At 36.5% G+C, this 25,234-nt stretch overlaps 1 protein-coding gene across 1 annotated transcript in view; it reads right to left on the bottom strand.

The window, feature by feature from the left end:
- IPO5 (importin 5) overlaps positions 1-25,234 on the bottom strand; it is a 46,171-nt gene that overhangs the window by 12,476 nt on the left and 8,461 nt on the right. The window contains exons 3-21 of the mRNA XM_082333567.1: positions 22,707-22,899; positions 22,092-22,194; positions 21,743-21,839; positions 20,514-20,618; positions 17,175-17,297; positions 16,969-17,089; positions 13,295-13,382; positions 10,004-10,110; positions 7,499-7,623; positions 7,319-7,408; positions 7,057-7,230; positions 6,620-6,838; positions 5,255-5,338; positions 4,299-4,431; positions 4,064-4,185; positions 3,442-3,538; positions 2,752-2,924; positions 2,171-2,282; positions 1,522-1,577 (exon numbers count right to left, since the gene is read on the bottom strand). Coding sequence (XP_082189693.1) covers positions 1,522-1,577; positions 2,171-2,282; positions 2,752-2,924; positions 3,442-3,538; positions 4,064-4,185; positions 4,299-4,431; positions 5,255-5,338; positions 6,620-6,838; positions 7,057-7,230; positions 7,319-7,408; positions 7,499-7,623; positions 10,004-10,110; positions 13,295-13,382; positions 16,969-17,089; positions 17,175-17,297; positions 20,514-20,618; positions 21,743-21,839; positions 22,092-22,194; positions 22,707-22,899 — 2,322 coding nt within the window. The remainder of the gene's footprint in view (positions 1-1,521; positions 1,578-2,170; positions 2,283-2,751; positions 2,925-3,441; positions 3,539-4,063; positions 4,186-4,298; positions 4,432-5,254; positions 5,339-6,619; positions 6,839-7,056; positions 7,231-7,318; positions 7,409-7,498; positions 7,624-10,003; positions 10,111-13,294; positions 13,383-16,968; positions 17,090-17,174; positions 17,298-20,513; positions 20,619-21,742; positions 21,840-22,091; positions 22,195-22,706; positions 22,900-25,234) is intronic.

The following is a 25,234-nucleotide window of genomic DNA, read 5'->3' as shown; positions in this document are numbered from 1 at the left end:
TTACTAACAGCTGATAACAGATTGCTTAGTGTATGCCTTCTCCTACCCTCTATCAAATCAGCAGTTTAGTTATTGCCTAAGCTAGGGATGTACCTGGATATCTTATTGAAACTACTGTTTGAATATCTTTCATGACTTCTGTACTCCCTTATATTTCTGCTGCCTTGGGGTAAGGGCTACATAAACATATTCTGGGACCAAAGGTGTATATCCAAATGTTACTCATTACCATACGTTAATTCTGTCCATATGGCAAGTGACATTCTGGTCCCACTCCTACTACTTTCACAGGGTAATACAGACAAGTTTTCCTTGCAGTCTTTAAAAAAAAAAAAATCAGCAAGGTCAAATATAAATTAAAGCATTTTTAAAAATGCCTTGCAACTCTGTTGCAGAGTATGGATTCAGCTTTTCTAAAACTGCTGCTTGCTAGCATTTTCTCTCATTATCAGTACAGAGTGACACATAAGAAGAAAAGATAACAAGCCGCCTAACTCACTGTCTACAAGAATGAGCAGTAAACATTGCAAATAAGAAAGGGAGAAAAATCAGGAAAGGCTCTTGGCTCAGAACTTGAGTTTTGTTATTTCTTGATCCCAAGCAGTATGTAGGTGCCAGGAATCTATCCTTTTGAATGCTGGCCTAATGCTCCCAAAGGAAAGGGGCTCAAGAACTGCATTCTTATTTAAGAAAGTATTTACATATGGGTGCACGACCTGTTAAGATATATTCTGGAGTCTGCATACAGGTTAAACTTATGTAAAAAAGCTGCACAATTCAACTTCACAAGCTTCACACCTGCATTGTGTAGCAAAAAAATTCCTAGTTCTTAAATTTACTGCGTATCCTTTTTGTCTCATGCTATAAGCAGCAGTGACTTATTTATTACTCTCTCCATACCAATAATGATTTAATAGAACTATGGTCTCTCTTCTACAGTCACCTCCACTTCAAACTAAAAAGTCGGTTCAGTATCTTAGCAGATAAGTAGTCACTTTGGTATTCTCTCATAAGCAAACACATTATGCCAGCTATTCATTCTGCTGTCCTCCTTTGATACTATTTTAGGTCTATTCTTTTTGAGACAGGCTCCCGACCCAACGTGTCAGAGGTCTAGGTATCAGAGGTATGCTCAAGGTTAAGAGCCACCTAGGTCATAAGGCACAAAGAAAAAAGCAAGTCAGCAGGACTAGGCCTTAGATTATCACTGATGCAGCATTTGACAGCAGACTATTAAGTCATCTAAGAATTGTTTGAGAGGATGAAGAAAATGAAGAGCTTTATCCTGAACTTCTTCCTTCTGTATACTGGACAAGGAAACATTTTGCATTTTCTAATTCACACATGTAGTGTGACGCATTTCTTCCTGGAAGTTTTGAAGGAATATGGTAACAGAACATTATTCCAGGAAGAAATAATTCTGAGGATGCACTATGCTTTAACTGAGTAGCATAGCATATCCATGTAACATATTTCCATCCTGGTGCTTTAGGAGTGGAAAAACTCCCCAAACCAACTTACTTCGTCTTGTAATGACTCTTCAACTTGTTCATCATAGTCTTCATCTTGTCTTTTCACTAAATTAAAAACCAAATATTAAACCATTACATTTCTACAAGTGCATAAGAAGCCTGTGAAAGGGAAAAAATGATGCAGAAACAAATATAGAAAACAGTAGCTGAAGATGCAACAAGAATTTTCTGTCTTTAAGAAGCTTCAAAGAGCTTTCACAGAAAAACAAGAATTGTAATGAGACAGCTCAGTTTAAGAATGTGTAAACGCGCATGAAAGAAATAAACACACCAGCTTGTCCACAAGGACAGGAAAAGTGCATAGAAATAAGAAACTACCATTGCCTTAAGAAAACTGCAAAGACTTCAGATGAAAAAAAACCACAGAAATGCCAACACCACAGACGTGTACTGTCTTCAAGTAAATCTATCCATCGACTTTTGATTAAACTACAGTATTTCTGCAAATGATGCCATCTTCATCCTCCCAGAGCTTACAAATATGATTCATGGATTCTGTTGTTTCAAAGCCCAATTACCTTACATAAATATGCAAATTAAAGAAATCTGAACTAGGCTTTTGTGTTCAGAGATTATTAGGAATTCTGCTTTAAAGAACAGTCATTATCACATGTTAACAGGAATTTGTGTTAACTCACCCTGTCTTAATTCTTGATTTTTAAAGTGCTCTTCTAGTTTTCCTTTCAATATTCCTCCAAGTTCTTCAAAGTGTTCGTTGTTAAGGCATCCATCTCCCATTACTTCAATGCACTAGTGAAATAAAATGATCAGGTTTTCAGCTTTAAGTTACATGAGCAGCCTCAATGAAATCTAAGCACACAGAGAATATTAATACATGCTCTGCTTTAAGTGCTCACTAATATCACTAATAGAAATAATACTAATAGAACATTCCTGCTGTAATCAATGCTTCAGTTATACAAGTAAGGCATAGTGCCACCGTATATTTCATGCACATAACTTCAGTTTATGGTGTGAGGTTAAAATGAACAAATCTGGTAAATATTTTAGGATAATACTTTTGTATTTTTGTTCTTGCAAAAAAAGTACAACGAAGTTTTTCAATCAGCTAGAACAATATTTACAGTCAAACTAAAACTCATGTAGAGGAAGCCTTGCATTTCTTCCAGCCATTTAAATGAACATCAAACACATGTCCTTTCTTACCGTAAAAAACTACAAACAGTAACGCCACAAAATTTGTAAGGAAGAAAGTTACCTTTGCAAAAGAATGCATTATTTCTGAGAGAACATCTGAATCTGGTTCTGTCCCAATGGCTTTGATGAGCGCATCACACATGAAGTGCCACATCTGTGTGAGGTACTCTGGCCCACGAACTCTAGCACATTCAAGAAGGAGGGGCATCGACTCTGCTGCTGCCACTCGAACACGTTTCATTATTAAGGAAATAAAACAATCAATACCAACATAAAGTGCTTATAATTTAAGCGCCCATCACCATAACAAAGTTACTAGTTTTCTACCAGAAATGTTTGGGTTTTTTTTTTTTTGATTACAGTCCAGTGCATTTGATTTCTTAATTAGATACAGATTAAGATCATAGGAAAATTAAACTTCTTGCTACTTAAAAGTTGTTTCAAGCCTGTTTCAGGCCATGACAGAAAAGCTATTCAAGTTCCCCTTCACTTTGTTGGCACAAACATCACTTCCTCTACCGTTTGCTTTTAACATTATAGACATGCTTATTTAAAACGAAACTAGGGGGAAAAGTAGGATATGTTGCCTAAAATAGTGTGTAAAACAACGTTCTCAGAAACAATTTCTGCTATAAAGCAACAGACTATTTTAACACTAACACTTTCAATTCATTTAGGAAAACAGTAAGCACGATTTTGAATTTTCCAAACTAAGTTTCCATTTTCACAGTAGAATTCATTGATAGGATATCATCATGGAAATAGAACTTCAACAAGGGAACCATCAGCTTTACAACTTGCTCTGTGTACTCCACAAATCCTTCTTTTAGCTCTTTTGCATAGCAAACCTGAAATACAAAGCATGGAAGTGCCACCTTTAAGGTAAAATACTGTTACTAACATTTTTCAACTATGTAATGGTGAGAAAGATTGTTAAAAGTTTAAGGTTTTAAAATTTATTTTTAAAAAACATGCAATAATCCATTTACCTACCCCCTCCATTGTGGTATTTTAAGAAACTCTGATAGCAGCATCAGCTCTCACTCAGTACATGCATTCATTTTTTAAACCAAATTCAGAAACATCAATATTTGCAAAAAAGGAACTACTCTAACATCTCCAATTCCTTAAAAGTTTTGCTAACAAAGGGAAACTACCTGTTAATCTTACAAACTGAAGCTCCAAACTAAAGAAACTAGTTTTAATCAAGTAAACCACACACAAAGTGCCTGAAATCCAAACTTAACAGTGCCACCCGAAGAAAACCAGAACTATTTAATTTGATACTACAAAGAATATTTTCATTACAGATTTTGGCTTTAGACTTGATTGTCCAGCAATACATAGATCACCAAAACCATCCTATTACTCACCAGCATCTGGCACGCAGTTGCTTTTTCTTCAAGGCCTGCAGTTTTAATTCCAAAACTTTGCTGATCTCCTAGGTTTACAAATTCCCAACCATCATCATCACTCATATTCTCCATATCTTGTGCTGTTATACAGAGGGGGAGCGCGGGAGGGGGGAAAAAAAAAAAAAAAATCTAAAAGTGCTACAAAATCATTTATTTCTGTACTTTTTCAAGCAAAACATTATCTTAAACCTACTGTCTAAAAGAGCTACTTCAGGCTTAATGGATGCAGTCTTCATTAAAGGTCCCATGACAACAGGAAGGTACTGCTGGAATTCCTTTCCAAGAATTTTACACATTCTGGCCCATGCTGAGATCATGTAAGAAATCTATAAAAGAGAACAGAGTCAGAATTTTCATGTCTCACATTTTCTTTTAATGCATACTTAAAAGGAAAGCATAAAGGACGAACGTTATACAATAGGACTTTTTTAAAGAATTTGTCAGCAGTGCATAAAACTTATTTCAAAGAGAAGAACTCATCCAATATGCAATCCATACAAAAATGCATTTTCAAAAGACCTGTCCCGAGTCTTTATTTTTAACACACTGACAGTACCTCTGATCAAAGTTGCTATACATGTAAAAATGTGACAGTATATGATGTACTTGTAATGCAATCATGACTGTCTTGAAAAGTAAATTTCTTTCTGAAATGAATAATTTCCTGAATTTAAATGATACTACTGAGCCACATTCCTGAAAATAGCAAGTAGAGCCAAAAAACAGTGCAGTACTGTGTTTTCAGAGGAGTGTTTGTTTTCAGATGCACAAGTCAAAATAGCTCTCCACTCATTAGAACAGCTGTCTAACAAGTCTTGTTGAACTATTTATAAGAAGGTGACAGCAAGGGAATAGGTCACACAATGCCAAACAAAGTAGTTACTAATAGCCAAGGAACGATTGCCTACGTGCTGAAATTTCTTCAGCAAATATAGGTCCTGGAAGTCTCATTTCCTAAACACAGTTCTGTGCAAGATTCTAAGGCCATCTTAGGGCAATCAATCTCAATTTTTCTAAGACACGCTCAACAATTAGTCTGAAGGTGTAATTACATGGGGGGGGGGGGGAAGGGGGAATGTCACATGTATAAAGAACATTTTTAATACTAACCAATGAGATATGCACTATAAAGAGACAATTTTAACATACCTGTGGATCATCATCTTCTAGATCACTGAAGTCTGTTTGTGTCTTCAATAACAGCTGCATTACATCTGATGCATCCTGCATAAACTAGATATAGGAAACAACTATGTTTTTAAAGGCATATTAAAAGGGTACATTTCTGAGACTTAGCACCAGACAATTTAGGTGAGCATTTATGTCCAATACACTATCAGGACACAAGCTAAAGCTGGAAATAGACTGAAATGTGGATAAAAGTGAAAAACACAAGTTCTTTTTCTGGAAGTATCACAAAGCCATTCTTGTCTTAAGCTTCACTGTCCCTCTATTCATATACTTGAAAGCAGAGGACTATTTAAATAAAACACGACATAAATAAATACTAACACTCACAAAACATAATCTGATAATTCTAACTTCCCCAGATACCCTCCATACTATTTTGATTCCTTTATGGAACTAGGATAAAAGCTGATAGCATGAGCTACTTACTCATGCACTAGTAATATTTTTAGGTCACATCAGATGCCCCAATGATCCTATCCTCTTATCCTCCTTTCACTCCCCACGTTCCCAGTAGTCCTCCAAGAATAATTTATTAACCATTAGTTATGTTTAAAATCTGTTTAAAATTTAGTTGCATGAATGGTAAGTTTACTGGTAGTCCTAAGTCAAAGGAAAGGGCCAATAATTTGGGGGCTATTAGTATTTTTGGACTGCGTACATCACGTTATTTTACTTCGAAGTGTGATTTTTTCTGTTTTCTTCACTCAATAAAATGAAAATCTGTAAACCACAATGCGAAGTTGCTATGGGAACATCGCTTAGACTCTTACACAGCCCTTCACAGTTGTTTCTCAGTACTTTTACAGAGACACATTTTAACCAACTTACCATCAACAAAAAAAGCCCCTGCTAAATACATCAAGCCTCATGACAAACAAGTACTTCAAGTTCTACTATGATCACATTTAAACTTTTTCAGGCATCCACATACAAAAAAACAATGCTAAGTTTCCTTTTAACTACATACATTTTACCTGCCATTCTGACACTGCCTAAATGAGATGCTCCAGTATTTCTCTTAAGGCAAATAAACAACAAAAAAAAAAAAAAAAACAAAAAGGAAAAAAAAATGCTTGTTTTCAACACTGTTCAATATGACAAGAATAACTTAAGCTGTAATATTTTCATAAGATTCTATTCTGAATTTGTGAATCTAAATAGCAAGACAGCTACCTCCGAAATGAAAACATGAAGACAAACATAGAAATCAGCAACAACATAGCTCTATGTTTAACAAGTGAATGTCTTAATTCAGTGTTAACACTACAGAAAACTAAGGTACTTCAAAATATATTCAGACCATTAGATAAGATCTAAGCTTACCTTTTCTTTACCAACAGCAAGACCAATTAGGCTGATGCATTCAATAGTCTTTCCTCGTAAAAGTCTTAATTCCTTCTGAACAGCATTCTCAACAATGTGTTTTAAAGAGGGCATAAATAAGTCATAGTAAGGAACAAACTTCTCCTCTGCTGTATCTGCAACTGATGCAATTGAAGTCACAACTTGCTCCAAAACTAGCTTAGTGCCTTTCTGTATCAACTTGGAAAGAGGAAGAATAAAGCGTTATATTTCTAAAGCACATATTTTATTTAAAAGCATGCCAAATCTAAAAAAATTTCTTTTATGTATCCTAATTCTTGTCAGTTTATAACAACATCAGCAGATATGCCTACTGGCTTATTTCAGACATCTTAGTTCAGCTAAACTTATTCTGCGTATGTGACAGATTACCCTCCATGAAGTTCGGTATACTATACCTCTTGTAATTTTATCACCATAGTGGAATGAAGGTGCTTCACTAGATTATCCAAATACGGGATAAGCAGTGACTTGGGACAATCTTCAGTGAAGTTTATGAGTGCTGCAGCTGCATGGGCTTGAACACGCTGGTTGCCTTGATCCTCCATGGTTTGCAGAAGAGCTGCTATCACCTGAAACAGAAGTGTTTATTTTCAGAAAAACAAGTTTCTGAAAGGGGCATAGTTTTACCACCTTTTTTTTGACTATTCTACTACTTGCCTTCTCATGAAATTTCTTTTGAAAACCAGGTGCGAAGTCAGTTGCCATTTGTCCAATAGCATTACAAGCAGCGTATCTTACTCTTGGATGCTGAAAAAGTATTTCCCCTCAAATAGTTAACAAGTAGTCATGAGAGTAGAAATTAAAACATTTTGAAATAATTAATTGAATTAGACTCACAGGATCCTGAAGGAACAGCAAAACAAAATTAACTATCTCATTTAAAATTCCCTCCATCTGTTGGTGGCAACCTTCTCCAATGGCTGAGAGCGCCATCAAGCCAGCATGCCTGTATTTCCAGTCAGCTACAGATGAGTAAAAAGAAAATATATATTATTCATTTTGGAAACTACAAAGCCCCAGAAAGACAAATCACCTTTTGGGGGGGACAGGACAGGAGGAGGAATAATGAAGATTAGGAGAGGGAAGGGAAATTGATGCATCTACTTGATTTGTTAAATACTTCTCACTTTTCCTCACACATACTTCCAGAGATGCACAAAAGTTTCAGTATCTAATCCAGGCCAAATCCAGACCTAGAAAAAAGAATTCTAAACTGCTGATACAAGTATGTGCATGGTACTAAAACCTGGGAACTGCATTGTCATTAGATGAGCTAACCAGGGAAACATCAAGACAGTATCTCTTTTTCCCTCCCCCCCGACTTTTTTTTTTTTTAAATGATATCAAAACAGCCTATACCCTCCTCTTTAGGTCAGCAAGGGAAAAAGGTCTAGTGAACCAAACAATATCTAAATTTAAAACAAATAATCAGAACTAAACTTTTCAGCAGTCTCCCCAAGACTGTTTAAGAACAGTAACATTCCACTTAGGGATGTAAAGCTTTCCCTCCCTCCAAGTCCTATTAGCCTATTCTCAGGCTAGCAGGTATTGTTAAAATGGATCTTTCACACCCCTCCCCTTTTTCTTTAGGCCAGGGAAACATATGAGAAACTCCAATTTCTTTATTTTTACAAACTCTTTCTCTGTGCTAGAAACCATGGGGATTACAGAAAAGAAAACGAGAAGAACAAATAGGTTCATCAAACAACCTGTGGGAGAAGCATGTAACAGAACTCCTTTCCCAAAATAATGCATTATTGCTGGTAATGTATTAAAATTCCTGGAATGGAGAACACCACAGTTCAGAGCACTGGAATCCTGACACTTAAGCTTCTGTTTGATCAAGACGAGGTGAAATATCATCTTGACAGAAGGTACAGTGAAGAAGTAGTTTATTTTGATGCTATTTAAGTTCATTAGATGTTCCTAGTTAAGCCTGCACCTCTTGTTACTCTCACCGTATTACCATTAGCATGCATTCCAGACTTGAAATTAATGATACTGCAAAATGAAACGCAATCATGTCTGAGCCATCTGGCTACCTGATCCAAACACAGAAATTTTAAATTATTTCAATAAACAGTTGTGAGAAAAGCAGTAGGGATAGGAGAAGGGAAAGTTTGATTTCTGAGAGTATTGATGATGTTTTAATCTAAGCATCTTCATCTTTCCCCCCAACTCCCTAGCAGTGAGAGCCCCTGAATCCAATTGCATTTCCCTTTTCCAAAGAGTACTAATGGTTATGGAAAGCTCTGACCCAGCAGAAAGCAAGCATCAGGCATCAACTGCATGACTTCTCCCCTTCACAGGAGTCAGGTCTTACAGCCCCTAAACTCCACACCTTTCTGTGGGTACTACAAAACTAGCCATTTGCTAGCCTTGAAGCTATTAACATTGGAAGAGTCAGGTTAATCTGTTTCCAAAATAAAACTCTTTTTGGTAAAGAAACTTCAAACAGACTTTGTCAGTGTTCACACTCTGCAGGTGGTACCTTGAATAGCCCTACATTCCATATCCAATACGGTGACAATCTTTTTTGGACTGGGTTTTAAATCACTAAGGTAAGAAAAGTATCCAGAACTTCTGCATTATCTTCTACTTTAAAGGCTCAAAGCACAGGTCAGTTGAAAGTGTATGCAGCAAACACACAATATTTTTTTGAATGATTGCCTGAGCAAGCATTACAGGTATTTTAAGAGGAATAGAAGCATAGAAAGCAACTGATAAGAATATACAGAACCACCTCATGAAACAAATATTAAAATCACCATACCAAAACACAGCCACCCTACCACAGACTTCTACTGTATTTTGGTCCATCAAATTCCAGGAAAAAAAAAGAACAAGTTTTTCCTCTATGAACTGTAATGTATTAAAATTTCACTTAAATGCAGCACTTCTGAAGAACCAAAAAAAACGAGCTACAGAATAACAGGTGGCAGTTTAGGCACACTTAAGGTACTGTGGGGCATTGTATATTGATTTAGAGAGAATATTATAAAGTAAGCAAAAAGTCTTCCCTTATTTATATTTAATTCACAGACTGAGTTTTTTAAAAAAAAAAAAAAAATAGTTTTGTTTTTGACATCTCCATTCAGCCGCCCATGGTCCAGCAAAAAGTTGTAATGCACTGTACATAGCTAATAAATCCCAGTCTAAGAAAAGCTATAAACTTCCCAGTTCACAGCACTTAGTTTTTGCTGCTGAAATCAAAAGTGGAAGTGTATAAAATATATTAAGTAGCTAAACAGGAAGATTTAAGAGGTATCCAATTTCCCAGAAAGGATAGAATTGTTAAAAAAAAAGAGAGAGAGAAAGAAAGAAAAAATTGCAGTTACTTACGATTCTGAAGCATTTGCATAATATGTTCTTTAATCATAGGTAAAACAAGTTTTCCTCCAAGGCCACATGCCATCCTGTCCAGTGCACTCTCGCCAGCAACTGCATTGCTAAACATCAGTTACAGAAATATCAACGGTTTGATATCTATAATAAAACAAATAGTCCAACAGGGCACAGAAGTGCCCCTTCCTGCAGTTCTAGTCTTCGAACTTTTGCCATCTGAATACACATGAGCCTCCCGAAGTAAATACAGCATATCCAAACCTAAAAGCACACACACCACAGATGCTTTGGTCACAAAATAATTACTTACCCTCCACTTAAATATTTATTTTCTGTAGCCCACCGAATAAGTCTCATACCAGAGAAACTTGGGCCTTTCTTGCCCTGAAGGTATAGACTAAATTTTGCAACAATTACACATACCTAGAAAGCTGTAAACTAAATTTGCAATTAATTAAGCAATAATACTGACCAGCATCTTTTTGTCATGAGAACTCAAACCAGTTCAGACTTGCCATAAAACAGGTGAACCGGCAGAATTCAAGCTTTAGCACGTAAGAGACCTTTCCTGCATGGCTGCAGTACCAGTAGTCTAGTAGCATGTTCTCTTGCCAAGAAACTTGGGCAGAAAACATCCACTCCAGGTGAGGAATTTGTGACTCAGCCAGTTCCAGAAGTGAGAATAGCCAAACATTATCTGTGTAAGGTGACTTGTTCCACCCAACAGAATTATTCCCTACAGAAAAGTGTAAAAGTTTCCAGGACACAGCTAACTGCTGTTACAGTCTGGGTATGGCTAGAACCATAATAGCTCAAGGTTACTACAGTCCATCCTAGACAGCCATGCTGATGGAAGAACTGAGTAATGGTTCAGAAAGGGATGAATCCCCCTCTTCTTTCAATTACCAGTCAGCTAGGTCAGAAATAGAGGTCTTCAAACTATTATGCTTGTATCACCAGGCCTCATTACAAACCATAAACAGTCTAGAAACTCCCATGCTGTGAACAAAGGTGATTGCGCAAAGGTATTGACAGTATTGTATTTGTTCTTCAGATTAGTCATGTTCAAACAAACAGAAGCACCACCAGTAGGACAACAGAGCATGGACACACAGGTTTAGATTGCAGCAAACTTACTGAAGTTAATAGCAACTTTCATCTGAAATGACATTCCTTGAGCTCTTTCCTTCCACCATTAATTCATACATTCAATTTGAGGAAATAAAGATAGTAGATCTTAGAAAAATGACCACACGCACCTCCCTGCAATGTTTGCAAGGCTTTTGCCAGGGAAAGAGGAAGTTGGATTAACCTTTTCCTCCTTTAGAATTTCACTGCGCTATGAAGTCAGAGCAACAAAAAACTGGAAATGCTAAAATATTCCCTGATGCTTTTGTGTAGGCTGACTCACATCCCCCTTAGTCAGATCCGAACACACCCTAACTAGGCTACAGCCTGATGATCATTAGCCTGTTTCTTGGACTGTACAGAAATTCCAGTCTTCTTACATAGCTATAAAGACTCAAGCACCAGAAGAGGTTAGCATGCACATCAGCTAATCAACAACTCTCCACAAAGGCGAACTTCAGTGGTGGGAAATGCACAGTAACACAAGTGAACCTGCTAAAAGAAAAAACTAACACCACACACACAATTGCCAGAGACTAGCTGATGTCCAGTATTTTGTGTCTAAGGCTCAACCTCTCCTATTACTCAGGGGGCCAAAGGAGCTACATTTCTCCTTTAGGCTAGCATTGCCGAGCATAACTTGTTTTCCAATCTTTGCTTGTTCTACTTGCAACAAAAAAAGGAAAATTTTCACTCTAAAAATCCATAGGCAGCTAATGTGATTAGAAGAACAAAGTTATTCTGCCGACAATAAAGAGAAATTGGCATGCCTCAAGGGGATGATTCAGAGTACTTACTAAGCTGCCTAAAGCAGGCCATCTGAATAAACTTCCACACCCTGAAAGGCTTGATGAGGATTTGAACTTTAATATTCTATTTCCCCTTGAAATTTAGCTGAATGAAAGGATTCAAATACTTGACAAACCTGAATGCAGTGGTGTCTGACAGTTCTACCTGTACGGCAAAATTTCAAAGTTGAGGAAACAAAACAGGTTAAAAGGGTCTGGCCTACCATGTGAGAGGGGGAAGAAAGGACAGCTTACTTTCAATTCCATAATCAAAGGGAACAAAAAAAAGTATTCCAAGTCAAGCAGAGATTAAACAGGTTCTTCCATAAATGCCTACACATCAGTTTTGCAAGTGTCTTTAGATGCCTGATATCTAGTAGAGGTTGCTATACAGTTCAGTGGTAAATCAACATCTCTTCTATTGCCTGTCTTCCTGTGAAGATCTCAAAGTGTTCTGTGACAAATTGTTTTGAAACACTAATTACATCTGAGTCTTGAAGGAGATGACAGATGTGGCAAGAAAGTGTCTAGACTGGTAAATGAACAACCATGTCTTTAAAGAAGTGTGGAGATAGTTATCTCATACACATTTCTTCTTTCTTCTACGTCATTCTAACTGTATTTGGGCAAAAGCAGATGTAACAGGATGCTGTAGACAAACCACTGTCATTCTAGTGAAAAGTTAGAGCAAGCTACAATGCACACAAGAATAAGCAAGTCAGAAAGACTAGACATCTTTAGTAGATCTTTCTCGCCTAAGACAGAAGGTAAAAGCTACTGCTAGCCATACCAAGGGATTTAAAATAATAGCAAAATCATAATATTTTTGAGCTAGATGAAATCCAGCAAGGAATTCTGATGTCCTTTCAAAGGTAGGCAGCTTTTTTCTTTAATACTACCTTTTCAAGGGCATAGATACAGAAAAATATGAAGAGATTGGTTGTAGATGATTAAACAGGTCAGTATCCTTCAGCTTTGGTTCCAGCTAACTTCTGGATAAGCCCTCAATTTAAAGGGTTAGGAAGCACTGACTTCTGAACTGAGTAATATAAATGACAGAAAAAACAAAAGTTTGAAAAGTTAAAACAGTGCAAAACAGCAGACAAGAGGACATGCAGCTTGCGGAAATAAATTACAACAATATATGAATACTGAAAGAATTTATGTACTTGCTGAACAGTACTCAAATAACCTACATATAAACTGTCCAAGAACAGTCATATACACTGCCATGACCGAGGGAACAAAATTAGAAGAGTTACTTGAGTAAAGAAGAAGTAATGCACTGCAGTCATTTGCATCCTGCACTTAAAAATCTGCCTTTAGCCACAAAGTCTTGATAATAGATTGAAGCAACTAGTTTCATAATTACCTGTCAAAATCATCATCTTCAAGCTCATCTGCATTTGCCCAATCTTCGTCTTCTTCCAAGTCAACCATCATTGCCAACATTTGAGGAACTGAAAAAAAATACATTTTAAACTCAGGTTGCTTTCTTAAAATAGATTCTCAAATAACAAGCATAAATTTTAAGTTCTCTCCTTTCAAAAAATCATTGAAGAAAAATAACTCTTCTTCCAGTATCAGACAGCCAAGTCTGTCAAACTGCATCAGCCAATAATTCAGAATAGATTTTCAGAAAAGTATTTTCAGAACATTCGAATTGAGAGTAAAGAGTGTTTTTCTTACCAAGACTCATAGTGCAACATAATATTTTTTTTTATAAATCATGAAGATTATAAGAAGTAAATTCCTTAATAAAGTCTAAGTTCCTTGAAAGAGTTAAAAATAGTATTATATGCTTTAAGAACTCAGGTATATTTCATTCATTTTGCTGAAACTCTGACATCATCCTTTGAACATTTACTGATGAAAGAGACTATATTCATTATGGAAGAATAATACTCAACCCTTAGTTTTACTAACGTGACAAATTTTCTTAACTATATGTACAGTGGTCACTTAGCATAAAGCTTTACTTTTACAATAAGGTAACAGTTTAGAACTTGAGATTTTTCCCCGCTTAATGTATTTTTTTTTGTATCATGAAAATATCTTGCACATAATAATCCACCAGTTTTCTACTTCTACCTCTGTAGCTTGATTCCGTCTGCTCTTCTCAGTATAAGTCTTTATAGAGGCTATTACACAATCTTCATCATAACATTCAACTACTATGTAATAAGCAACACCTATTCTTCTGAGTTGTTTTCACAGGAGGAAGGAGTGGAGTGATTTGTCTATTGTAAGCCTGCCTGTTCCTGTGCACTTCAGAAGCCCAAGGGGTGAAAAGTATACCTTGCACTTTCAGAGTAAAGCAAGGTGCTCTTAAGTATTCCTTACTTCGTATTACACTAATCGGTCAGAGCAATTGTTTGAATTCAACATCATTTATGCAAAAAAGCTTCACTTTGCCCCGGAAACAAAAATTTTCAGTCAAATACTCAACCTTTGAGCTCTAAGAATCTTTTTAGGACAGTCTACCACACATCTTGAAGACAGGCATCACAGTTAACTGTGCTTTACAGCAACCTACCTCAAAAACTAGTAGGCATACAGTAGTCCATGCTGCTCATGAGATTTACTGCAACTGATTAGGTGAATTTCATAATATACTTACACTACTGTAATCTACGATAGAGGCACAACCCTAAGCAAACTCACCTCACCATACATCTGGACAGATGAGAAACAGTCAACTGATGACAGTAGAAAATATTGCTCACTGACAGCATTGTGGGGCAAATATCAAGAAAAGATCAAATTATGGATTGATTTGCTTGACATGGCTATGTATCTTCAGACAGAGTTTATACCATAGCTGCAAAAACCTTCAGAGATAACTTAACGGACAGTATGAACTCTCTAGCATGATGCCCACACATCAGAATTCTATATACTTACTAGTCACTGAGAAGAATTTCTTTAAAAAAAAAAAAAAAGTATTATAGCCCAGAAGCTTTTCAGATGCAGACACCCATAAGCATACATGTGAAAACGATGTATTGTCACACCTCTGAAACATGGAAGTCAGCCATCATCTGCCACAAACGCTACACGGTTCCAAAAACTGATGTTATAGTGTTCGTTGCTACTAACAAGCAAGGCTGAGAACAAACTGTCATCCAAAGCTGTCTGGCCATCATTATATCCAGAACCTGCAAAAGCTTGTAAACATGTTTTTTCTTCTTGATGTTTAATACGAATATAGTTTCCAGTAAATATAGTTTCACAAAGAATTTTTTTAAAATGTAGAGTTGTGCATTAAAGTTTCAACATTGTCCTGACAAGCCCTCAAAATTTAACTATTGCCAACATATAGACTGTTTACAAACAAGTTAAGGAAGAGCCCACTAAGCCTGCTTCTTGTCAGAGCATGCTGTAACTCTCTGTTTTCTGGAGACTGAGCAAAACTACAGCCAAAGATAGGCTGCAGCTCTAATTTCTAGGGAAAGAGCAATAAAACACTCTGCTATCTTGAATACTGAGCTCAAGGAGGGAAGTCTGAACCCAAACGGAATTCCTGAGCAGAAAACTGGTACACAGGACACAGAGGTACTCCTAAACGAGCATCATGTTCAGTAAAACCAGCATAAAATGAGAGTTTTGCCTAAGACCCAGTTCTAGTTGTGAGGATCAAGTGATCTAGCAACTTTTTAGTTGAATAAAAACAGAAAGCCTTTTAAACTAAGGCACAAAACCAAGACAAAACCAATCCTTTTTGGCTAGCTTTTTATCATTCTCTGAACGTAACTGCTTTACTAGCACTGCAAAATAAATGTCTTTCACCTTAGTGATCCATTAATATTAAGAGCAATTTTGCAATGGGTTGCAAACCAAAGGCATTTCATTCCCACATAGTGCCTTATCTTAATACAATATCTTAATACAAACATTTCATTCCTAAACAGTAACTAGCAACCCAATATAAATGTAATACATTCTAAAGAGATATGAGGTGCTTCTCCACTATGCTGCCTGACCAGATAAGAAGCTTGTAATGATTTAGGGGACAGCAAGTGTCAAGCGTTACTATTCCCAACAAGCTACACAGCATCCTAAACATTTTCAAATTTCAAAATATATTCTGAAAGAATCTGTTCTTTAAAAAACTATTCTACAAGAAAACAAAACTTCTCGTCGATAGTTTAAACACTTAAGCCAAGCAGATCTAGTTTACAACATTTTCCAGAACTTTTATGATTATTTTAGTGACACGTATATACACAACTTTCCCCAGCCCAAGCACAGGAGTAAAAAAAATGTTGCCTTTTAACAGATTGTCTTTATGAAAGTTTCAGAAAACAAGCAAGAATCTAGATAGATAGAAGTGTGACAGGGAGGGAAAAGAATCCTTCCTAAAAGCAGGCTACACTGCTGTGTCAGTGCCCTGATCTACTCACAAAAAGGGTTTAAAAGGCAGAGAAATACCAGTGCGTACAGCATTGCTGCTAAGGCTGTCCAGAAGACAGTTATTTTTAGTATCTCAAATAATAATGCATGATTTTAAAAGTGCCTCTCCAAAAAATTTGAAATCTGCATGTTAAATAGACTAATTAGACTATCTCTCAGTATTTATATAAGCATCTGATTTTTAATTCACAGCTTTAACTCAACACTGAAGCTCAACATGCATGCTGAATTCCTTCAGTCTTCAGTTGCCAGCACCGCAGAGTATCTGGCCTACATACCAAACTTCAAACGTAGAACTTCAGAACTAAATGCATAAACTTTTTTTTTACAGTACAAATTTCCAAAGCCAGCAGCAAAGCACGAAAGTAGTATTTTCCTTGGAAACACCTAATGAAGAATCTACTGTATTTTTATTCAAATTTTTGGTGGCTGCATAAGCACAGATGAATTTATGAAGAGTCATAATAAGAAGGGGTTTTCTCCTTAAGAAAACTCAATTCAGTGTCACGTAAAGTTACCAGCATCAGCAAACTCCAAGTTAGACATGGTTTTGCCACTGACCACCTGCAAAGTCAGTTTAACACTGTAAAGGAAGACAAATTGTTTTAACAAAAAAATGAGTGAAATACTTACTGGCTTGCGCAACAATGTTTGTGTGCCTCCTCAGCATAGCAGCAGCAGTTTCTGACAAGGTCACAATTACTTCAAGCGCCAACTGACGTTGCATGTTACTGAGACTGGCATCTGCACACAACTATAATCCAGAAGATTAGAGCAAACGGTTAGAACAGAAGTTTTGGGGCAGGAAGATTGATTTTTTAAAAAATGTCTAGCTTTACCTTCAGACTTAGTTGCAACGTAGGTTCTAAATGTGGTCGTAAATACTTGGGAACAGAATCTGCAATTTCTACAAGGGATTTCAGGACAGAATCATCGTTTTGGTAGCAGGAATCATTTACCGCCTATAAAAAGATAAGATGAAGGTAAGACTAAATAAAAACAAATAATGCTATGAATAGGACCACTGTTATAGAAGAAATTTTACTAGCTATATTCTCTCTCTGAATAGTCTCGTTTAGCATTAATGACTTAGCATTAGTAGCTAAAATAGTTGAAGCCTTAGGCCGCAAGACCTGACTGAGAGTAAACTTTTGGATAAAACTAACGCTGCTAACAAAGAACTGGCTGAATCTGGCAGATACGAGCAGAACGAAGAAGGTAAGGACCAAGGAGACAATTCCAAGACAATGAAGGCCAACCCAGCAACAGTGAAAACCAGTATGAAATCAAGAGACTACTGACCAAAATTAAGTGATTGGACTTGGGGATCGGGTGACAGGTGGTACGTGTATAATTGAGACCCTGCCACAGTGGCCGACGCGTGTAAATCTATAACAACTACACAGAGATAATATGCAGGGTCCAAAACTAAAAGTTATCTACAAGTAAGTTATGGCTCACAACGTTACGCGCCATCAATTTTGACTATTATTAGTTTAAATCTAACACAGTAGACAGATACCCAAAAAAAATTAAGGTCACACGTCAGAGGCACCAACATGCAAAAATACACACTATGTTTTGACAAGCACAACTTCAAAATGCATTTTAAATAAAGAAAAACTCCTCAAAGTAATTCTGCCCAGAAGAAGGAAAATGAGCCTAACTCCTTTTTTCCCCGTGTTATGCGAGAACAGCTTTGACTAGCTTATGCATACAAACACCAGGAATCTCAAGATTAAATAATTTATTTTCTTCCAGACAACTCTGGAGAGCCACCGAATTAAAGCAGACCTTTCAGCCTTCAGTCACAGGACACAGGAAAGTAAAAAAGGAATCAAGCTTTTTGCAAGTATCTTTCCTAACCTATAGCTACATTCTGAAAAGTAATTTAAAACTTACTTTTAACTGACCAGGTTGATACTCTAGTACCAAAACCGCACACAGTTATTCAATGGTATTAAAACTCTTCTACAATTAGGACGCAAAAACCCAAACCTCCAAAGAAAAAACAGTCTTTAAACACACTTTTGGGGTTTTGAAAGGAATTTTCATTAGTAAAGTATTCGGTGTCTTCCTAACGTAGAAACTTTTTTTTTTTTTTTTAAAGTGAATAGTTAGGTGTTTTTTAATACTTAAATCTAGAATCCAACACTTTTAATAATGCCGCTCAAATAGCCCACGCTTTCAACACAGAAGCAGCATCTTCTAGTATCAGAAATGTTCTGGAAAAAAAGAAATCTATCTTGGTTAAGGCCTTTTAGACTAATAGTTACCACTCATCCTCTGATTCTGGCAATGGATAATGTCATATTTACTGGAAGTTTCTGTAAAACTCTGTATTTTATACCCTTTGCAACTTCTGACAGTTTTTTAAAGCAAGACTAGGTTTCTGAAGAAAGAAGTTCAAAATGCACAGTGATCCCTAAAAGGCAGAGGCACTTTTCCGTAGTATCGAACACCAACAACCACAGAAGTCAGCTGAAGTTCCAGCTGCTTTTACCTCCACTGCAAGATAAATCTCTTGGATACAAGTTTCAACTATTAGTTCTGAAAGTTCAACTTCCAGCATAACCATTATAGAAATTGTACCGACTGAATTGCTAAGTCAGAATTTTATTTTTAGCTTTTTTACCATGCCAATATTTCAACAAAATGAACTTCAACAGCAACAAAAAAAGCATCCAACTGTCTCCAAAGGTCACTCACCACTATTCTAACACATCCCATCTCCTATTTATAAACTCAGATCTTCATATCCATCTTGTATTACCACAGCCAGAAAATTTAGTCCTTCTCGCAATAAGTACTTTAAAAAGACAGATTTCATAGCATAGTTCTGTGCTCTATATTTGCAAAATCTTGGAAATGCAAGCCAAGTGCATGCGTTTTTTACAGCCTAAAATAGTAGGATTGAAACTTATATCACACAAAGTAGGCTATTAGTCTGAAGTCTAAAAACAGCATGCTATTTAATTGCCAAACGTCAAGATGAATAGCATGCCCACCCCAAATCCTGCCTCACTCCCACTCATACAGTACGCTGTAGCCAAGGTCCTCTCAGCCAGTTACAATTGTCGAACAATACAATTGTCATTGCCAAAGTCACAGACAGGGATGAACCACCAAATAGTGACCTCAATATCAAAATACTTATCTTGTACACACTAGAGCCCATTTTCAAGTTCAGTTGATTTTAATAAATTTCTCTCAGTTTTCATTTAAGATCAAGCAGAATTCCATCAGTTGCAGAAGCCAGTAAACTTGGCACAATTTTTCTTCAGCTTGCCACAAAGCACACACAGACAACGTTTATAGCTTACACTGTCAACAGGAACCTGCTGTACTGACTGTAGCAAGAAGTCAGTCTTTAACCTAAATTTAGCCTAATTTAAAATCACCAAAAGTTCACTACCACTGTTATCAGAGGTACTTAATTATTTCCACTTTTTTCTTAATGTAGAAAGGGAACTGCTCTCTGAAATTGTCATCCTTCAGAGCTCTAACCATTTCTGTCTCTGGTTTTGTTTACAATAGGCTTCTCCCCAAAGGTAAACAACCTTATATTAGAAGTCCAACTTTTGCTCAAATTCATCCATCCTAAGAGAGATCTAATCCAGCCTCAGAAATTATACGAAGCTTAAAAAGGCATTTTGTTTGCAAGTTCCTAATTTATCAAGCAATAAAGATAATTTGTCCACACTGTTGCTGTTACTCTTGAGAATCTTTGTTCAGAATAATTCTACAATTTCCTCTAAACTGAAAATATACAGGATACCATGGGTCAATGAATTTCCCAATTACTGATTACTTGAGACCTTGGGGTAGCCCATATTTAAAGAATACTTCAAAATCATGGTTAATTTAAAAGCTGTATGAATTTGAGTTAAATACCTTACAAAGACTTTTAACTCATTTATCTAGGTAACACTGTAAAAGTTAATCAGCATCGAACTATTTTCCTTAAAACCCAATGAATTAGATTGTGTTTATAAAATTCCTCATCAGTTTCCACTGTATCTTGCTGGTGACCAATGTCAGGCTAACGAAGATATTGTTAATCGAGGTCTCAGCAAAAATTCATATGCTACACAAATTTGCAGACCAATCATTTACATTCGGATACAGTCAATACAAACAATAACGGCACATTAAGCGTTACTTGTGTAGTTTCTTACCTGCAAGATTCCAGGTAGCAAGTCTGCAAAATGTTTAAGAAGGGGAAGATTGTGCTCATTAGCAAGCACAAATGCAGCTGCAGCTCTAGCAGACAGAGTCTTGATCTAGAAGACAGGCAGGATTGAAGAAAGAAACATGGAGAACTGGTAGTGAAACATGCCTTTGTTTTGTTTTAACATTAGGCCTAATATGAGACTACATTTTGTATTATCATTTCCATTTTACATTTTCCAAATAGATATAGCAATTAAGTTTTTAACATGGGCTTTTACATCCTACTTCAAATTAAGGTAAAGCGATAATGAAGATCTTCAGCATCTACATCCTCCACGATACAAAAAAAGTTTATCATATTATGAGGTGGCAAGTATTCCCTAGTTTTGTTTTTGTTTTGGTGCTTTGGGTTGTGTTTTTTTAATGGAAAAAAAAAAACCAACCAACTATTGTTTTCAACTTCCATCTCACTTTCAAATGTGCATGCAAGTGTCCAAGTCCCATTTTTCGAAAAGTGTGATCTAAGTGTTTAAAACATCCTTCTTTAAAGGCATGACTTGTGGTACTTTATAAAATGTTACTCAGTTGACTTTCAAAGGTCAAAAAAAGTAATCCATGGGGGAGCAGCAAACTGAACCCATATACCACAGCAGGGTTTCCTATCCTTGCCCAGCGTTTTCCACAACAAGAGAAACATTTTCAAAGTACAATTCTCTGCATAAATCAATAAATCTGAAGCCTTCCAGAAAAGCAAGGCTTGCTAACATGCCCTTACAGCAAAGCGCGCACAAACAGTTCAAGGAGCTGTCATATATTCAGAGCTTTGAGACATACTGTGTGCAGATACTATGTGTAGAGATACATAGTATCTATACCGTTAAACACAAGGGCCAGAAAGAAAGCTTAACAAGCAGTTTCTGACCTCTCATGCTGCAGGCTAAAACCCCTGGCTCTGCTTTGGGCCACTACAACTAGGTTTCTCCAAGCGTAACTATGAGGGAAGAGTCTGAGCCTAAGCAGTGCAGATACGAGCCAGTCAGTCAGCTTTAGGACCATGAAAAGCTTTGACCCTTTTGTTTTGTAGTAGGCATAATCAAAACTCCAGATATACATCAGTTTCAGGTAATGCAATTCTCTGGCTGGAATCTGTGGTTTAACCTTTATGTTTGAGACTACTACATTAAGTTTCTATGCTCAGGATAAATTAAAAAAAGAAAGAACATAAAGGTCTTACTGATGGATGCTCTTGATCTTGCATACACTGAACAAGCATTCTCTTAATGACCTCCAAATAGTGTTGCTGCTGATTCCCAAAAATCCCAGGAAAATTCCTAAGAAAAGACCAAAACACTAATAAAAATTCACAGAGTTTAACCTTAACTATTATTTTGAACATACCCATTGTTTAAGCCACAGATTGTAACTGTACAGGTAAGAGTTAAGTAAACCACAATACAACAGAATAAATGAAATATATATGATTGCTTGTTAATTAAGTTGTGACAGGTTTTTTTGTTGTTGTTGTTTTTTAACAGACGTGATTTGGCTAACCTGCAAAAACATAGCAAAGTCTGAAAGCTTACCAGAAAATATGTAGAGCAGCCTCACGCAGTCCCACGTTCTGAGAGCTGACAGAGTCAAACAAGAATTTCAGAACTTCTGGCCACTGGTTGTTGCCGTCTTCATCTACATTAAACACAACACAGGTTTAGGATAAGCAAACCTAAGAGCGGTTAGATCTCAATTGTGCAGGACAACCAGTCACCACTACTAAAATTAATTTCAAAGAAACTGATCCGAAGATGTGTCCAAGTCACAGTGTAAAATATGGCTGAAATGTTAAATCTAAAAGCACTGAGGAACAGAAGATGATCTCTATTTACAGTTATGTAACAGCACTCAAAAAAGAAATTGATGCAGATGTTCAGCATAACATTAATGAGAATTTAAACAAAACTGGATTTCTAAGCCTTAATACAATCTCACATAAACTCAAGCAATTTAAAAAGCAGAGTTAAAGAATCTTATTTTTATCTGATCAAGGAAAATGCAAACAAATATTAGGTTTTATTTTAAACCATGATATCAGTTAGTACTTCACGTGCAAATGTCTACACAAGACTAAAGAACAAGAGATAAAAATACAACTACTATCAATACATAAATACTTTACCACAATATCAGCTTATACAAAGTACCTATTAAGTTCCTGGCCAATTCAGCAACGATGTCACAGATTTTTTTCCTCATACTGGACTGCGTTTCCAATTGAATAATCAACAGCAATCCACTTTTGATAGAGGTCTGATCATCAGGTGAAAGAGCTGGATACACTTCTTCAAAAGCAGAAGACAAAAGACGTCGCAGAAGGACAGCTGCCATTTGTCTAGCCTATTGAATAAGAAAGTATGTATGTTAAAGTGTTTTGATATGATAATCATGCTCTTATGAGGAAAGACGACTGCCATCATGCTTCCAAGTGATCAGTTTTCACTGTGTAGACTTGTTTGCTGAATGGAATACCTCTCAAGCAACAGATGACAATAGTAAGTAAAAACATAGTAAAGAAACATCAGCCTACAACCATGTTTCTGACAATTACAGCTCTTCAAAGAAATAATCATGAAGTCCACTGAGGTATTCGGGTTTTTTTCTGGAGCTGAACTTCGGACATATTTTGTGGCAAGTTAAGGAATTAGCTGCATTATTGAAAGATGTTTAAAGCATGCCTTCTTTCTGTTTTAAATGGCCCGCTCAGATAATTATAATCCAGACGGGTTTTTTTGGATTAACAAGTGACTCAATGAGACAACTTTGTCGGACGACTAACCTGTAAACCCTCCTTCATTTTCTCAAACAACCAAACTTAACACCAAATATTCAGGAACCTAGAGTTAGATTTTGGCAAATAAAACTCTACACTGAACAAAAACAACAACAAAAAAAAAACCAAACAAACAAAAAAACCAAACCCAAAGCCTCTGGCAGACCTATGATGAAACATTTTTCTTTAAACTTGAATTTGAGCATAGGCATCTCGATACCACATATTACAATCTTCTATGCTTCCTGCTTGCATACAGCAATTCTACAGTAGTATCATTTACATATCTGTATTTATTTACAATTATACAAGAACTAGAAGCAAAAAATGTGGCCGAGTAATTCAAAATGAATAGAGCAACACATGCAGTAAAGGCAAAAAGACACATAAAGCACTAACTCAATCAATAGGATGTTCACTAACCAGTGTTTCTAGAAGGACAAACAGCAATTAAAAACCAACCCCCAAACTACTGAAGTTTAATGCCTGTAACAAAACCTTACACATGTTAAATCCTCACAAAAAAAGAATCCAATGCAAAATGCACTCAATTTTTTTTCTTAACATAGTCTTATTTAATGTGTACTTGAATGAAAAACAGTTTCATTTGTAACAGCCTTTGGAATTCAAAAATGTTCAATGAGCAGCAGAACTAACAAAGTCTGATTTCCAAAAGGTCTCTCAACTGTATTGCTACAGCATAACTTATAGATGAGAAACATAAACTGCTGCAAAGTCTCAACTTCTAACGTAACCTGTAAAAATCAGGTATTGCTAGAACATCACCCAAGATACTATTCTCGTGATGTTCTGCAGTCTTCAGACTCACTGTGCCTTTTTCCAATCTACCCAGCTCTCTTCTATACAGCTAAAGAGTAGTGCGTACAAAGCGTCTCTATACCAGCAGAAGGGAAGGACTAGAATTGGGCCTTACTCTTGATCATTCCTTATCTCCGCTTCCTCAACAGCTCCAGTGTGGACCAAAGCCACCACATACGTACGATTAGAAGATCTTCCCTAGTAGATGTAAGGAAGACAGCAGGTGAACAGAGGGTCACAGTGCCCACCTGTGCTGTAGCTCCCATCACAAGCCAAGGTTCTCTAGCAATAGGTCATCACATGGGGAACATGAGTTAAGAAGGAAAAAGATTCTTTCCCCACTAACAATGTGTCCAAAAACTTTTAACAGTACCACAATATGATGGTATCATTCCTTCTCCTATCCCTAGAAGCACCAATATTGTGAAAGATTAAATTTCTCCTTATTAGTATGGTTAACTTCCACAGGAGAACCCTTGATTGAGGAACAAGTTTGCTGGGACTAAACAAGGCACAAACTCTGATGCCATGTCTTCCCTTACTCAGGGCATCATGTTTCTGTGCATATTCTCTGAGATCTGATAGTGACTGAACTCACATTATATTCATTCCTTTCCTGAAGTAATAATAGGTGGCCAGATAGGGAATAGAGCTTGTTTTCATAAAGCACATAATCTCAAAGATAAGAATTTCCACCTCTGAATAATTTAATTTAAAATAGAAGACTGACAAACACAGACTGATTGCAAAGCAAAAACACAATTAACAAAGCGTACAGAAAGACGCAAGATGAGCACTACATGAATTAGCTCCTGGTTATTGTTCCTAGCTTAGAAAAAAGTTCCCCAAATTCCCTAAAGCAAATTCAAATGTTTGAAGGAGTGACAAAGAAGCAGTTGACTTCTAAATAATAAATGGCATATTTTTTCCTCAGCAGATATCCACCTATATATGAAAATTAGCATTGTCAATTTAATTATGACAAACACAGCTGGATTAATGGCAGCTCTGGGGCTGTTTCTTCTGCTTTAAGGAAGAAAGTATGTATTTTTCACACATACCAAAGCCTCTTTTATGTTGAAG

This window comes from Platalea leucorodia (assembly GCF_965183815.1).
Source record: "Platalea leucorodia genome assembly, chromosome: 2".
Taxonomy (NCBI): domain Eukaryota; kingdom Metazoa; phylum Chordata; class Aves; order Pelecaniformes; family Threskiornithidae; genus Platalea; species Platalea leucorodia.
The sequence above is the reverse complement of the archived record's forward strand: the minus strand, read 5'-3'. Positions and strand labels throughout refer to the sequence as shown.